Source organism: Pogoniulus pusillus, chromosome 17, assembly GCF_015220805.1.
Source record: "Pogoniulus pusillus isolate bPogPus1 chromosome 17, bPogPus1.pri, whole genome shotgun sequence".
Classification (NCBI taxonomy): domain Eukaryota; kingdom Metazoa; phylum Chordata; class Aves; order Piciformes; family Lybiidae; genus Pogoniulus; species Pogoniulus pusillus.
Window position 1 is genome coordinate 13,985,322 of NC_087280.1, and position 16,038 is coordinate 14,001,359.

Here is a 16,038-nt window from a genome sequence, read left to right on the forward strand (position 1 = left end):
GACATGCTGGCGGGGGTGCCAGGGCTGTGCCAGGCTCTGCTCTGTGGAGTCTCTGCCCTGCTGGTGCTCTTAGGGCTGAGCAGGACATAGGGCCTTGAGTATGTGTGAGAGTGGTGTGGCCAGATCCCTGGTCTTGGCAGGAACAAGGAGCACAAGATGCAGATTAAAGTTAGGCATGGGAATGTCCCCTCCCAAGTTTGGTGCCTGTAACTCCTTTTTGGTGTGATTCTGGGAGCCTGGCTCGTGCTGAGCAGCACCCACAAATGCACCCTGGTACAGCAGCTTCCCGAGGCTGGAGCTGCCAGCTGCACTGCAGGCTGAAATCCCTGCAGCTGCTGTGAGAGCCAGACTGCTGTGCACGGGGCCATGGCACACTTCCGTGGATCACTGCCATGGGGCGCTGCTGAGTGCTGTGAAGTCCTCAGATGGTGGCCATGCTCTGGCATGGGAGAAGCCCAGTGGGTCTGCAGTGTCCCAGAGACTTCGGGAAGCCATGTCACCAGGAGCATCCTCCTGGTTGCTGTGAGGACTGGAAGGGTTGCCATGTTCCCCTGGTACCCCTGGGGCTAATTACTACCAAGGGATGCCATCAGAGAGGGCTGTGGGGAGGAGGTGGTGCTGGCTGAGCTCTGTCTCAGTTTCCTGCACAGCTTCCAGTGCAGCCCTTATTCCTTGGACCATGGCCCTAAGAACGAGCAGGGACGATGGAGCCAGCAAGAACTAGCCCTGACACCTTGGCACCTTGCACTGCCCTGGGGACAGCTAGCATGGGGCAGCACAGTGGGCAGTACCTCAGGCTTGGTGCATGACTCCTTATCTTGCTTCTCATGGCCATAAACCTCTTCCACTTCTACCAGCAGCTCTCCCAGAGCCTGGCTAATGGCATGGCTGGCAGGGGGCCAGGAACTGGCACAGGGGTCTTGATGCCCACTGGGACTGTGCTGCTGAGGGGCTGAGGCCCAACCTGCTTGCCCTCAGTCCATACCACAGCCTGACCTCACCGTGATCCCCAGATGGGTTGAGATGCCCAAGGAGGGCCTGTGGACGTGCTGCAGGGTGGGGCAGGTTCCGCTCATCCTGCTCTTGGCCCCAAGAAGCTCATTAGTGATGCTCCCGCCTGCCTGTGATGGTCCCTCAGGAGCTGGCAGGAGTGCAGGAGGCTCTAATGGCTTCTGCGGCTCTTGATGGGCCGTGATGGAGGCGGGAGCAGGAGGGGCTGTGGTTTCTGCCTTCATTGGAGCCAGAGCCCCTTCTGCCTAGGGTTGTCCTGGAAGATGCTGGGTGGGCTTCTCTTCTGGCTGCTCCTTGCTACAGCTCTGTGCCCTGGCCTTCTCGGGACAGGTATGGCCTCACTCCAGCTCCTCTTGCTCCCTGAACCCATCGTCCCCATCCCTGCTGAGGCCTTGTCCTTTGGGGTCTGCTCTGTGACAGCCTCTGATGAAGGGTAGGGGTCTGTGCTGGTGGTTGCTGAGCAGTGCTGTGTGGTGGTGGTGGGGCCAGCCCCCTGTAGTGCATCCGTGGCGTGGGAAGCGCGATCCCTGCGAGGTGTGGGGAAGGGGGAGGTGGTTCAGCACAGGGAGATCAGGGCTGAGCCAGGGGCTTTCCCATCCTCCCTAACAATGTCATGCACTTTGCCCATGGTTTTGCCTGCTGGGGTGGTGGTGAATGCTGGGGGCATGTGTGGCAGTGCTGGGTGGGGCTGTGCTCAATCAGTGCTGCCTGCTGGGCTGAGGCTGAGCCTGGGGCTCTTGTGTGGTGGCAACGGTGAGGTCCTGTGGGGCTGAGGTGCTCCCAGCCCATCCCATCTCAGTCCTGCTGTAACTGTGGAAGGCTCCTCTCCAGTGTCCATGCAAAGGCCACCTGCTTGGGGCTGGCAGCTGTCCCACTGGCACCACCCTTGTTGTCAGCACGCTGACTTGCCTTGCTGCAGAGGCGAAATGGGGTAAGCCCCCGCGTACACTCTGTACCCACTCCTCACCGCAGACTCGGTGCAGAACCTGCACCTCTGCGAGGGCTATGCAGGCCCTGATGGCCGCTACCACCCTGGCTTCTACTGCCCGCGGCTGACTGACCCAGCCAGCCACCGGTACTGCTGCCGCCCCAGCCCGCACACCCTCAAATCCTGCTGCTCCCAAGTGGGCCTGGAGGCCCTCACCAGAGTGAACCTCTCCAGCCTGGCCAGGCCAGGCCTTCTGCGGTGAGTGGGGCTGGGGCTGTGGTACGTGGGAGAGCAGCAGCAGGGGAGCTTTGGGGTCCTGGTGTGGCTCTAGGCGTCGGCAAGGTATCACCCTGGGGCCCAGAGCTGGCCGGGCCTTCAGCAGTGCGGCTGTGCTTACTGGGGGTCTATGGCCACCTCCTCCTGGGTTCCCCCCCTGCAGGAACCCGCTGGCCCTGCCCTTCGTGGGGCTCTACGGCCTCCTGGTTGTCCTCCTCATGGCCGTCGACCTGTTCCACTTCTACCAGAGCCGCTGCTGCCGCCCCTGCCGCGTTCTGCCCCGCACCCGCTGCCCACCCTGCAGCCCTCCGGAGGAACAGCACCCCCGCTCCCAGCCTGCTCCTGGCCTCGGTGGGCTCCTGACAGCGCCTCCCGGCCGAGCCGACTAAGGGGGGACGGCGAGAAGGGAATTCGGGGGGTGGGGGTGCAGGGGATACCGGGGGGGGCACACCGGACAGGAGCTGGGGCCGCAGGGTGGCGCTAGAGGCTCTGCGGCGGTGCCTTTCCGGTGCCGCGTCACGTGGCAGGGGCGTTCCGGCGCTGCGGGCGCCGGCGGCGGCTTTAGGGGCCGGAGCGGGGCGGGAGCGCTGGATCGCAGGGCTCGGAAGAGAGCTCTGGAGGTCTTCGAGTCCACTCCCCCCTGCCGGAGCAGGACCGTACAACCTAGCTCAAGGCGCACAGGAACGCGGCCAAGCGGCTCTTACCAGTCTGCAGAGCAGGAGACTCTACCACGTCTCTGGGGAGCCCATTCCGGTGCTCGATGGAGGCAGCGGTGAGCGGGCGTCGGGCAGGGTGGGCCGCGACAGGGTCTGGGAAGAGCGGTTGGGGCGGGCTGGTGGCTGCCGAGGCCAAGCCGAGGACGGGAGGGCAGAGCAGAGCAGCAGCCGGGGTCGTGAGGATCGGGCAAGGGAGGGTGGCTGACTGGAGCGGCGACTACCTGTGTGTCTGCTCAACGAGGCCGAGGCCGGTGCGCAGGACCTTCCCCGGGGCATCCGGGGGTGGCGGGTCCCTATCCGGATTCATTCCCGTGGCAGCCACCCGTGGTGAATCTGGGCCGTGCCCATCCCGCCGGGCACGCGTATCCAGCCGGTGCCATTGGCAGGTGACGCCGGGGCAGCTGCGGGAGCAGGGCAACGCGCTCTTCCAGGCCGGGGACCACGCCGCCGCCCTCGCTGCCTACACGCAGGCACTGAGCCTCTGCGATGCCGAGCCGGAGCGAGCCGTGCTGCACCGCAATCGAGCCGCCTGCTACCTGAAGCTGGTGAGATCAGGGTGGGGCGTCACCGTGGGGCCTGCCGGAACCTGCCCGGCTGGCTGGGGCTGTGCTGCTGCTGGCTGCCGGCTGCCCCTGCCCAGCTGCCTTTACTGGCTTCCTGAAGCCATCAGTCCAGGGCAGAGCCCTCTCTGATGCTTTCTCTGCCTCTTTCTCCTGGCGCTGCGCGCTGACCCTCCTCCTGGCAAGACCAGGACAGGCTTCTCTCAGGCCTGGGCTGTGTGTGTTCTTGGGGCTGTCTCCCAAGCGTTAGTAACACCTCTGATCTCCCACCATGGGACAAGAAACGACACAGGGCACCTCAGAGCCTTAACTAGAGCGAGAGTACTTGCAAAGCTTTAGGGGCTCCTCAGGGACCCCGTGAGGGTTGCATTCTGGGAAGGACACATGTCCTGCTGGGCTGGTCGCTGTCCTGAGGGACTCTGTGCCCATCCCCAAGGCTCACCGCTCTTTTCCTGCTCTGGAGCAGCAGATGTTGCTGCTGCCTGCCGTGGGCTGGGCTGAGCGTGGCCTCACAGGCAGCATGTTGAGCATGTCTCTCTTGTTGTCCCTCTGCAGGAGGACTACACTAAGGCAGAGTCTGATGCATCCAAAGGTAGTGTCAGTGGTGGCTGGCAGGGGAGTGGGCTCTGTGCTGCCTGCCTGGGCAGAGTGGAACAGTCCAGGGACCTGCCACTTGTCCGCAGCCATTGGAGCCAACGGCCGGGACGTGAAGGCGCTGTTCCGCCGCAGCCAGGCGCTGCAGAAGCTGGGCCGCCTCGACCAGGCCGTCAGTGACCTGCAGCGCTGTGTCAGTCTGGAACCCAAGAACAAGGCCTTCCAGGAGGCCCTGCGTGCTCTGGGGAGCAGCATGCATGAGAAAGTGAGCTGGGGGCAGTGCTTGGGGCCGCTCTGAACCCTTGCGGCTGGTGTGGTGCAGCAAGGGCTGAGCTGCTCTTTTTTCCCTGCCTCAGATGAAGACTATGTCCTGCACAGACTCGAAGGTGGAGCAGATGTTTCAGATCTTGCTGGATCCTCAAGAGAAGGATGCAGATAAGAAGCAAAAGGTCTGAACTCTGGGGCATGGAGGGGAAGAGAGGTGGTCCCAGTCAGTGCTGCTGGTTCAAGGGTGCTGCCCAGGTGAGGCCAGGCCACCCACCAGCAGAATGTGCTGCCTGGAGACTGGGGGAAAAGGAGGTCCCCTGTATTGGGCCAGCCAGCTTCTGCTGGGAAGATTCCCTGCCACACAGGGCTGTGTTCTGGAGAGGGAGTGACCTAGACTTTCCTTTCTAAGGCTGCGCAGAACCTGATTGTGCTGGCGCGAGAGGAGGCTGGGGCAGAGAAGATCTTCCAGAGTGATGGTGTGCAGCTGCTCATGCAACTGCTGGACACGGCCCAGCCTGACCTGATGCTGGCAGCTCTGCGCACCCTGGTGGGGTTGTGCTCTGGGCACCGCTCCCGGGTAGGTGTCAGCATCGCCCAGCTCCTGTGGCAGGGCCTGGCCCTGGGAAGCTGCTGCCGGGGTGACTGGAGCTTCAAATGAGACTGCTGGTAGCTTGTGGCCAGCTCCAGCCTGGCTGAGCAGAGGAGTTGTCACTTGCTAGGCCTGGGCTTGTGAGAACCTTGTAACAGGAAGACATTTCCTGGCCTGAGTGTGACCAGCAGGACCAGGGCAGGGACTGTCCCCCTATGCTGACACTGGGTTCAGTTTTGGGCCACTTGGTCTAGGGAAAGGCATGCTGGTGAAGGGTTAGAACGGGTGTTGCTGAGGTTACAGTTGGACTCCATGAGCTTAAGGGTGTTTTCCAACCAAGACAATTCTGTGATTCAGTGACAAGGTGCTAGGGAGTGCCTGAGGTCTCATCAGACATTGTGCTTGTACCTGCAGACTGCAGCTATCCTGGCCAAGCTGGAGGCCCCTTGTCTCGCAGCAGTGCTGGGTGTGGAGCATGAGCAGGTTTCTCTGGCTGCCTGCAACCTGCTGCATGTAATGTTTGAGTCCCTCAAAGAAGGGCTGCAGAAGGATTTCCGTCGCAAGGAGGACGCAGTGGTGCTGGGTGAGTGCCTGTGGCTCTAGCTGGCTAGCCTGGGGTAGGGGGAGGCCCCTACTGCACTGTGGTAGGCTCTTCTCCCACTGCCCAACCTTGTCACTGCTCCCTGCCAGGAAAGCTGAGATGGGAGCTTGGGATGATGGCAGCATCTCCTGCCAGCCTCACCACAATGGGATGAGGCCTGTGCCCAGGGTGCTGACTGCTGCACACTGTCTCCTGGAAGATTCCTCCAAGGACCTGAGGCTGCTGATCAAGCACCTCCTGGAGCTGCTAGCGCTGGAAGGGGCCTCTGCGCATGGCCGAGACAATGCCCTCAACCTGCTCATCAAGGTGGTGCCCAGAAAGTCACCAAAGGAGACTGACAACAGCTTGAGCCTCTGGGTGATCGACCAGGGTGAGCACAGAAGCCTACAGCATCCCTCCATTATGCCTGCACAGACGATTCTGCTTTTCACTGGGTTTCTGATCTCATGTACCAGGCCTGAAGAAGATCTTGGAGGTGGGAAGCTCGGTGTGTGGCACCCCTGGCAGCCTGCCTGTGACAAAGAACAGCCGGATGAATGCCTCAGTTCTTCTGAGCAAGCTTTACGATGACCTGAAATGTGATGCTGAGAGGGAGAACTTCCACCACTTGTGTGAGGACTATGTGAGGTGAGCCTGGGTGCCCCTGGGCTGGAGAGCTGGCTTGGTCTTGTAGAGCCAGCAGTCTGCTGGGGAGGCAGCAGCAGACACATCCCCTAGCATTTGTGCTTCTGGTGATGAAAAGAGATCGCAGGAGCCCCAGAAACCTCCTGTGCTGGGATTCAGCAGGTATGGGGGTTGTGTGTGGCCAGAAGTGGAGGGTGGGATCAGCCTTCTCACTCCTAACGACTTCTCTACAGGAGCTGGTTCGAGGGGCATGAGCTGGCCGGGAAGCTGCGGGCCATCCAGACGGCATCGTGCCTGCTGCAGGGCCCTGCAGAGGCCGGGAACAGGGTGCTGGAGCTGAGTGGGATCATGGAGAGCGTGCTGTCCCTCTGCGCCTCTGTCTCTGAGAGTCACCAGCTGGTGGCAGTGGAGGCGCTGATCCACGCTGCCGATAAGGCCAAGCGCGCCTCCTTCATCACTACCAACGGCGTCAACCTGCTGAAGGAGATCTACAAGCACAGCGAGAGGGACAGCATCCGCATCCGCGCGCTGGTGGTGAGCACACTGGGGCAGGGTGAACGCTCGGGAGGTGTTTATGAGACGGGCAGGTCCCCAGTGCTCCCTCCAGGGGAGCTCTCAGAGGCACCTCGAGGTGATCGTCCTCATTTCCACAACACAGGGGCTCTGCAAGCTGGGCTCTGCTGGGGGCACCGACTTCAGCATGAAGCAGTTTGCCGAGGGCTCCACGATGAAGTTGGCCAAGCAGTGCCGCAAGTGAGTGGGTACCAGGCAAGGAGGGGAGCAGGGCAGGATATCTCCTAGCCTGGGCTCATGGGACGCTCTGGCAGGTGGCTCTGCAACGAGGCCATTGATGCGGGCACACGGCGCTGGGCGGTGGAGGGCTTGGCCTACCTTACCTTCGATGCGGATGTCAAAGAGGAGTTTGTGGAGGACAAGGCGGCGATGCAGGCCATGTTTCAGCTGGCCAAGGTGTGCGGTGAGGCTTGCTGTGGGGCATTGGGGAAGGCTGCCGGAGGAGGCTGTGGGTGTGGTGGTGCTGTGTAGGCTTTTCTCTCCATCGTGGGTGTGACGGGTTGTCGCTGCAGTCGGAGGACAGTAGCGTGCTCTACGCCGTCGCTTCCACGCTGGTGAACTGCACCAACAGCTATGACCATGAGGAGCCAGACCCCCAGATGGTGGAACTGGCCAAGTATGCCAAGCAGCACATCCCGGAGCAGCACCCCAAGGTGAGCAGGACGCAGCTGACGGGGAGGCTGTGGGTGCGCAGAGCTGGGATTCTGAGCTGGGTGACCCTGGGACCTTCAGGAAAGGGTGGCAGCAGGTTGGCAGCACTGAGCTGAGTGTTGCTGTTGCCTTCGGAGCAGGACAAACCAGACTTCGTGAAGCGCCGGGTGCGGAAGCTGCTGGCAGCTGGCGTGGTGTCAGCGCTGTCCTGCATGGTGAAGAGTGAGAACTTGGCACTCACCAACTCCTGCCGGGAGCTGATCTCCAGGTAAGGCTGTGCCAGGGGCTGACAGGGAGGGAATTCATTTTGGGATTATGGTCTGTGCCTATAGTGGATGCAAGCTGCCAGGAGATAGAGTGGGACAACGGGAGTCTAGTGGAGCCTGGGCCTGCTGTGCTGTTGTAACCCACTGCACCAGGATCCTGTCTCCATCTGCTCCTGCTTTTGTCCCCAGGGTGTTCCTGGCACTGGTGGCAGAGGCGGAGGACCGGGGCGGCGTGGTTGCGCAGGGAGGAGGAAAGGTGAGGAGACAGGCCCCACTGTGGGGCTGTGGGAAGGGCAAAGGTGACTGTGATTTTATTCAATCATCCACAAGCTGTGAGGGGGCTGGGGCTGCCTATAAGCTGGTTGCTGTCTCCAGGCTCTCATCCCACTGTCCCTGGAAGGCACTGAAGTGGGGCAGACCAAGGCAGCTCAGGCCCTGGCAAAGATCACCATTACGTCCAACCCAGAGATGGCCTTCCCTGGAGAGCGGGTGAGGGTCCCCATTGTGGGCAGCGTGGGTTTGCCTGTCCCTGTGGAACAAGATTGGGCATGACCCCTGCTCCCCACAAAGGCCCAGGCCTGGCTGTGGGAGCAGCTCTGCCTCCTGGCTGGGCTTGGGCCTCTCTGCCCCTCACTTAAGGATGGAGCCCTGTGCTCCTGTCTCTCCACAGATCTATGAGGTGGTCCGGCCCCTGGTGAGCCTCCTGCACCTCCAGCGCACAGGCCTGGAGAACTTCGAGGGGCTGATGGCATTGACCAACTTGGCTGGCATTAGTGAGAGGCTGCGGTATGGGCAGTGGGGCACAGTACCGGACAGGGTAGGGGTGGAGCCTGGCCCTGGAGTGGGCTGCCCTGGGCCAGAGCTCTCACACTCACCCCCCCACAGGCAGAAGATCCTGAAGGAGAAGGCTGTGCCGATGATTGAGGGGTACATGTTTGAGGAGCACGAGCTTATCCGGCTGGCTGCCACAGAGTGCATGTGCAACATGGCCATGAGCAAGGAGGTGAGGGGTGGGCCAGGCATTTGCCACGGGCTCCTGGCTCCCCTGCACCCCTCTGACCCATTCTCACCCTCTGCAGGTGCAGGAGCTGTTCTTGGCTGAGGGCAGTGACCGGCTGAAGCTGATAGTGCTGTACAGTGGGGAGGAGGATGAGAGGCTGCGGCGGGCAGCCTCAGGGACCCTGGCCATGCTGACCTCCCTGCACCCCCCGATCTGCAAGCGCATCCCCCAGGTGGTGAGTGCCATGGCGCAGGGACACCTAGCACCCCCTGGGACAGCACCCTGTGTCCCCTTTTCTCTCCTGCTGTCCTAGTGCTGGCCCTAGGTGCTGGGCAGCCTATGCTGCCTGTGAGACAGGGGTGCAGCACTCAGGGCAGCTCTGCTCCCCCCTAGACAGTGCACTGGCTGGAGATCCTGCAGGCCCTCCTGCTGAGCCCCAGCGCCGAGCTGCAGCAGCGCGGGGCCGTGGTGGTGATGAACATGGTGGCAGCCGACCGTGAGGTGGCTGAGCAGCTGATGGCCAGTGAGATGCTGGAGATCCTCTTGGTGCTGGCCAAGGACCAGGACAAGCCACGTGTGGCCCAGGCAGCTCAGGAGAGCCTGACCCAGGCCGTGTCCTACGGCCTCATCAAGCCCAACCCGGGCCAGGAGTGAGGGGCTGGGGGGGCTGCCCGCACATGCTGCCCCGGGCTGGGGCTCACTGGCTACTCCGGGATGGCCATGGCCTGGCCGGTCCCGGCCACTCGTGGGGGGCTGGCACACGCTGCTGCTGCCTTGGGGCTGGGGCTGCCTGCCCAGCGCCCTAGGGCGAGGGGAGAAGGGGGCTTGCCACTGCCTCGCCACCGTCTGCCTTAACCGGGAGGGCCGGCCTGGGGCCCAGTACGGCGGCGGGTCCGCCCGGTGACACCGCACTAAAGCTGCTCTTAGACCACGGCCCGGGCTGTGCGCTTCGTCTTTCGCGCCTTCCCTTGCCTCGCGTCGTTCCGTGCGGCTGGCTTGTGTCTCATCCCGCCCCCTTCAGTCTCCTCCCGGTGCCGCCTCCTCCCTCCCGCCCCCTTCAGTCTCCTCCCGGTGTTTGTTCGGCGCCGCCTCCTCCCTCCCGCCCCGCCATGGCGGCCCCGTGCCGCCGCGGCTGGTTTGTCTTCGGCTTCAGCACCGAGGAGGCGGCAGGGGAGTCGGGCCTGGGCCCGGACCCGCGGCGGCTGGAGCCTGGCCCCGGGGGTATTCGCCGCGTGTGGCCCGCCTGGAGCTACGTGGTCGTGGAGACCGGTGAGCGCCCCCCGGCCCCTCGCTGCCCGCCTCCCCGTGCCGCTGGCCAGTCGCGCCGGTCCGGCCGCCCCCTCCTCTGATGCCAGTCACTACGATGGACACCCCACACCCAAGCCGGCCTGCTTCGGCTCCTCTGGAACGTGTCTGTCCGAGCGGAGGAGGCGTTCCCCGGGCTGTCCCCGTACACCCCGGACCTTCCGGTCCTCCCTAATGGTTCTGCCCCGTCTCGGGGCTGCTCAGCCCTCCGCTGGCTGTTCTCATGTCCTCGTCGCTGTCCCCAGCCGCCCAGGCTGTCCCTTGTGTTTAGCTCCCCGCGATGGCCCCTTGTGCCCCGGATGCTTCTCTCCCTGCCGGGCTGCTCTGTCCTCTCCCGGCGGTTCCCATGTCCCCGCACTCCCCCCTCCAGTGCCTGTGCCCCTAGGCTCTGTCTGTCCCCCCAGCGCCGGTTTTCCCGCTGGCCCCGGGGTCTCTGACTCCCGTTGCGGCAGGTGCGGGGCTGGAGGTGCGGAGCGCGGGGCTGCGGCGGCCGCTGCCGGGCTGGACCGAGGCGCTGCCCTCCGAGACCCACCTGGTACTGCGAGGGCCGGCGGCGGTCCGGGTATGGCCGCGGGCGGCGGCTCTGCGAGGGGCGACAGAGCCACCGGCCTGGAGCCGGGACCTGCCGCCGGAGACTCAGGCACCGGAGTCCACCGCCTCGTTGCTGCCGCTGCTGCCCGGAGGCTTCGCCGCGCCGCGGCCGCCGTTCTTCACCCCGCTGCCCGGGACGGTGCGGGCCCAGCAGCTTGTCCTGGGCCACGAACACGTCCTGGTGCTGGGCGAAACCGGTGAGGTCTACGCCTGGGGAGGCGGCAGGTGAGCTCCGGGGTACCGGGGATGCCCCACGTGAAGGGTGCAAGGGGCAGCATAGGAGGTACAAGGGGTACAGAAAGGATACAGGAGGGATTTGGGGTGCAGGAGAAGCGTCACATCAAGGAGGTTTTGCAGCAGGTTTACCGGGAGGGCTACAGTAGGAGATTCAAGTTGTGACGGTGCTTGAAGCTGGGAAGGTGCTGCAGTGGACAGATCCATCTGAGGGTGTTGGGGGGTGCAGAGGGAATCACGAGGGCGTACGATGTGGGCGATGCAGGTGAGGGTGGCAACGGGAGAGGTCCCCTTAGGGTCTGAGCCCCTCCACTGGCTTTTAGCTTTCAACAGACAAACTAGTTGAAGCCTCTCTAGTGCTGACAGGATGAGATAATCAAGTGATTGCATGAGCAGCTGACAGACCAGCGTGCACACTGCTCCTTCCCTCCTGTCCTGTGCTTCCTCAGGGCAGTTAGTGAGCTGCCGTTACTATTAACTCGATTGCATACAGCTGCTGCAGTCCTAGTCCTTTCTCCGGACCTCCCTGTGCTGCTCGGTGTCAGCATCGGAGTTGTTGGAGGGACTGTGGGGACTTGGGGGAAGGCTGTGGAGTGCAGCATGCTGGGGGTCCCTCGCCCTCCTGCATAGCTTGGCATTAGGGTGTCACTCCAGGAGACTGGGCTCCACTCTCAGCCATGTCCTCAGGCCAGAGGTGCAGCAGGAGCCTCAGCAGGTTGTCCCCAGTACTGTTCCTTGTTTGTCCTGTTTTTTGTACCCGCACCCAAATTTGACATTTTTCTTGCTGTCAATAAGCAATCTCGGCCTTGCCTGTCATTGTTGGCATCCCTGGGGTACTCTTCCTGAAGGCCACTGCCAGCCTCTCTAGGTGGCCCCTTGGGCAGTCCCATTTCCTCCATCAGTGCTAGGGCTTTGGCTCCTGTGGGGACTCTGCTTCGTGACCCCATGAGGGCAGCCTCCAGGGACACTCAGGTCTCTCTGCAAGTCCATGGAGGTCCATGCAGTCCCTCCTGAGTCTGTGGCATCTTTCAATGTCTGGGGTGTGTCACCCTCCCCCCTGGTCCTGCCACACTGCTCCCGTGGCATCCAACACTGGGCATGTCAGATGACAATGGTCAGTTCTTCTGTTACCACAGCCACAGGGTATGGTGTCAGCTGTAACAGCCCTGTTTTGGGATCTGACCTAGAAGTCTGTCACACTGGTGCCTATTACTGGCAGCTCAATCACCCCAGCTAGAGGGATTTATCCTCTAAAGCACGTGCCCAGCTTTCCAGTCTTTCAGATGCTCCCTGGATCCTGTGGCAATGCCAAGATACTCCATGCTGTCAGGGTAGGTTCCTGCCTGAGGTTGTTGGTCTGTCAGCTCAGCATAAACCTCTCCTTCATGTGGGCACAATGGCTGTGCCCACCCACATCCTTCACCTGCTGCTTTAAATCAGGGCAGGGTTCAGCTGCCTCTATTCCTGTGCCTTTGTGGTGCCACAACAGCTCTAACCCACCATCAGAGGTGCTGCTTATGAGACAGAGCTGGCATCAGCTATTGGCTTCTCCTTCAGTACAAGAGTCTTGAACGTGATCTCTATCCCCAGCTCCCTGTTTCACATCCATCAGGTGCACCTGGGTGCAAGAACTCCTGGTGACCTGGTGTAGCTGAGGGTGGTGGAGGGTTGGACTAGATGACCTTTGGAGGTCCCTTCCAGCCCAGCCCATTCTATGCTCTCTGCAAGGTATTTTCTGGTAGTTTGGGCTCTGTGGGTGCTGCCCTTGCTGTTCCACTTCTAGTAATGTTGTCATGGAATCCCTGCGTGGTGGGGGCTGGAAGGGACCCCTGGAGATCATCCAGTCCGACTCCTCCTACTAAAGCAGGGGCATCAACAGCAGCTTGCCCAGCATCACAAGGGCCAGGGGATTCGGAATCTGCCCAGAGAAGGAGACTCCACAGCTTCTCTGGCCAGTCTGCTCCAGGCCTCCAGCACCCTCACAACAAAGTATTTTTCTCCTTCTGTTCAGATGACACCTCCTGGGTTCCAGTTTGTGCCTGTTTTTGGGCACCACTGAGAAGCATCTGGCCCACTCCTCTTGCCTTCCACCCTATGCCTCTGTCCATCTGTGTGTCCCCACAGGCATGGGCAGCTTGGCCATGGCACCTTGGAGTCGGAGCCACAGCCACGAGTGGTGGAGGCACTGGGTGGTGTGCCCATGACGGCAGTGGCAGCTGGCGGGTGGCATTCGGCCTGCATTAGCGGTGAGAGGCTGTGCTGGGGGCAGGGGGGGCAGGGTGGCTGGTGGCAGTACATGGCCCCAGCAGGACCCATCTTCTGTGACCTTGGTGCACAGTGCTGGCTGTGCTATGCATGGCTGGTGCCAGTTCCCCTGGAGCACCCAGCCACGGCCACTGCTGGGGAGGTTCAGGGCTGAGCTCTGCTCTGGGGCCCCCTGATGCTCTCCTCACCACAGAGGCAGGAGATCTCTACGTGTGGGGCTGGAACGAGTCTGGCCAGCTGGCTCTGCCCTGTAAAGCACTGGCAGAAGAGCGGGCACAGACCAAGGACACAGGTCCAGGTGAGGATGCTGCTGTTTGGGGTGGGGGGCTTCGAGCCTTGTCCCTCCCAGCAGCTGAGAGTTGGCTCCTTCCAGGAGCTGCTGAGGTGGCATCATGCCGGGAGCAGCCGGCAGCCGAGGACGCTGCGTTCATCTCCATCCAGGCCTTCCCTGCGCTGCTAGATCTGCCACAGCAGCTGGAGGTCAGCAGGGTCAGCTGCGGGTCCCGGCACACTGCCGTTGTCACAAGTGAGTGCCCGGCGAGGGGCACGGGCAGCATCCTGGCCCTTGCTGCTGCCTGACAGCAGGATGGGGGCAGCGGCTGGCAGCACCCTGGGGTGCTGATGGGTGCTGTCTGGTTTGCAGGCGTTGGTGATCTCTACACCTGGGGCTGGGGTAAGTGATGCCAACCCCCTCCCCCCGAAGCAGCTTTTGCTTTGTGCTTCCTATGGGTGGCTGCTGGCACTTGTGCAGCACTGCAGGGCTCAGGGCTGGAGCTGGCTGTACTAGGAGCTGTTGCAGAGGCCCCAGCCCCTGTGGTGTCTGCAGGAAAATACGGGCAGCTGGGCCATGGAGACAATGCCAGCTCTGACCAGCCACGCCCTGTTAAGTACCTGGCAGCGGAGGGGCTGCGGGCAGAGGAGGTGGTGTGCGGGCCCTGGACCACCTACGTCTGCGTGCTGGAGGCATGAGGAGGACACAGGCTGCACCCCTGCTGCTGGGACCCCAGCTTCTCTCTGCTCCCAAGGATGGGGCAGGCCGCCCCCATAGTGAACAGAGCTGACTGGCTGGAGCCAGGCTGTGGCCCCACACACGCCAAGGACAAGTGAGGGCCAGGCTGGGAACATGGACTGCAACCTTTATTAAATTATTTTTCTAAGACATTTATTTTCTACAACATCTACTTTGTGTAAAACAGCTCTTGCTTGCCACGTGTGAAGTGCTCTCCTTCTGAAATGCCCCAGGGAGCCTCAGCCCTGCTGCTGCTCAAGAGGCCCCTCCATAACCTTCCCAGCCTATACCCAGGGCCTGCTCCAGCCCCTCAATGTTCAGGGAGTGAGTGGCCCAGCAGGTGGGAAGCAATGCTCTAAGACTGATCCACACACTAAAAGCCACACCAAGACATCTGTTAGGAAGATCATCTTAGGTCCCCACTTCACCTCTAGATGCAAGCCTGAACATGCACTTGTGAGCACTGCTGCTATCCCAGGTCTTCTTGTCTTCACACCTAAGGTTAGGCTATTCACAGGATGCATTTTCCCTTTTAATGCCAGTCCTCAAAACGTGCTTGTTGCCACAGAACTCCTGGGCTGGATTATTTCCACTAGAGAGACATCTGAATTCTAAACCCAAAGTCTTTTATCTCGCTCTGAGGAGCTGAGGGCCATGACCTAGCTGTGCCCCATGTCTGACACCATGCTGGGACTATCCTTGTTCGATTTCTTCTGCTGTTTGCCTTTGCTAATGAATTTAAAGTTTAGTGGAATGAAACATGGACTTGGCACAACTGCAGCTCACAGGCACCATCAAGCCCTTTCACCAGGAGGACACTCGTTTCATTTAACACTCTATTGACAGTGGAAGGCATTAATTTAACACAAAAATGCTTGTTTTCTCCTGGCTTCTGCTGGAACAAACATGTCCAGCTGAGCTGGTATCACAGCAGTAGATGCTCTCAGCTTTTGAACTGACCAGAGGTTGTGAATTTTTACATTCTGGCCTCAACTTCCTGAATTCTACCAAGCTCTAACTCATCTCTCTGTATCTAGACTGATTTTGATCATGCAAACAGTAATTTCTCACTGAGATTTTAGCTTTGCTCTCCAAGTCCCTCCAGCAGAACACAACAGGGGGCAGAAAGAGGCATGGTTAACTTGACTAATTTCCCATAGTAAGGTGTGCTTAGCACGACCCCAGTGCTCCCTCAGGAGCACCAGGAGTCACCCAGCTGGCACAGCAGCCACAGTTCCCCTCCTCAGCACACGCAGGGTCTCGCTTTGGTGGTTGTGTGAACTGTGAGGTTACGAGTCCCATCGTCTGCTTTAATACCCTAACCATGCATGGCTGATCCAAGCTGGCTTAGGTGAAGATTTAGAGGTCCAATCTGCAGTGTGACACTGTCAGAAAGCCAGAGCCAGAAGGAAGACCAGAGGAGCAGGGGCATTTCCCCAGCAGGGTATTTGGGTAAGGTAAGCTGTCCTGAAACACCAAACAAACAAGGGTGGCTTCAGACTGCAGGGCCACAGCGCTGCAGACAGGTTGATGAGATTTCCACCCACTCCACCTCCTCATCCACCCTCTCTCCCCATGAGGGCTAGATGCCTCTTCAGCTGCACCAATCCAACCATCAACATGGTTGACACTGAAGGTAGAAAGAACCATGCCTGGGGAGATGTGACAAAAAGGACACAGGCTTCTCCCAGTGAGCAGTGGGACCTACTCCAGCAGCTCTGCAGGCTGAGCCAGCACCATGACCTCCTCCAAACTCAAGTATCTCTGATCACACACGGACGTGCTCTGTGGCAAGGAGCTATGTCTCCTGCACATGCCTCTGGTTGAGGCCACTCCTGTTTTGAGGCAATCTGAATCAGGTCTGGAAACATGTAGCCTTCCTGGTCCATTTCAGAAGAAGCAACAAGATGTTTTCCTACGCAGATGGAAGTGACACGAACCCAAAGTGGACAGGATGACAGCTGCACCAAGGTGAAGC

The 16,038-nt window shown here is 61.0% G+C and overlaps 3 protein-coding genes across 4 annotated transcripts; all 3 read left to right on the forward strand.

The window, feature by feature from the left end:
• The first annotated feature begins 767 nt into the window (after positions 1-767).
• On the forward strand, positions 768-2,604 carry LOC135182671 (protein shisa-like-1a). Its single transcript, XM_064157074.1, has 3 exons — positions 768-780; positions 1,948-2,197; positions 2,379-2,604. The coding sequence occupies exons 1-3, from the start codon at positions 768-770 to the stop codon at positions 2,602-2,604; spliced, it is 489 nt and encodes a 162-aa protein (XP_064013144.1).
• Positions 2,605-2,769: 165 nt separating this feature from the next.
• Positions 2,770-9,589, forward strand: UNC45A (unc-45 myosin chaperone A). Its single transcript, XM_064157776.1, has 20 exons — positions 2,770-2,987; positions 3,318-3,476; positions 4,047-4,083; positions 4,175-4,350; positions 4,442-4,534; positions 4,762-4,929; positions 5,356-5,524; positions 5,742-5,912; positions 5,998-6,169; positions 6,400-6,700; positions 6,825-6,919; positions 6,994-7,135; positions 7,252-7,392; positions 7,531-7,658; positions 7,846-7,912; positions 8,032-8,145; positions 8,327-8,442; positions 8,542-8,659; positions 8,736-8,891; positions 9,050-9,589. The coding sequence occupies exons 1-20, from the start codon at positions 2,976-2,978 to the stop codon at positions 9,308-9,310; spliced, it is 2,796 nt and encodes a 931-aa protein (XP_064013846.1). The 5' UTR covers positions 2,770-2,975; the 3' UTR covers positions 9,311-9,589.
• Positions 9,590-9,680: 91 nt separating this feature from the next.
• Positions 9,681-14,212, forward strand: RCCD1 (RCC1 domain containing 1). 2 transcript variants are annotated; one of them, XM_064157780.1, is made up of 7 exons: positions 9,681-9,925; positions 10,414-10,777; positions 12,911-13,032; positions 13,245-13,349; positions 13,425-13,577; positions 13,695-13,724; positions 13,878-14,212. In XM_064157780.1, exons 1-7 carry the CDS (start codon positions 9,766-9,768, stop codon positions 14,018-14,020), a joined length of 1,077 nt encoding a protein of 358 aa, XP_064013850.1. In that variant the 5' UTR covers positions 9,681-9,765; the 3' UTR covers positions 14,021-14,212. The 2 variants fall into 2 exon arrangements, with proteins under 2 accessions (XP_064013850.1, XP_064013849.1); XM_064157779.1 differs by having other exon boundaries at positions 13,425-13,531.
• Positions 14,213-16,038: the final 1,826 nt, after the last annotated feature.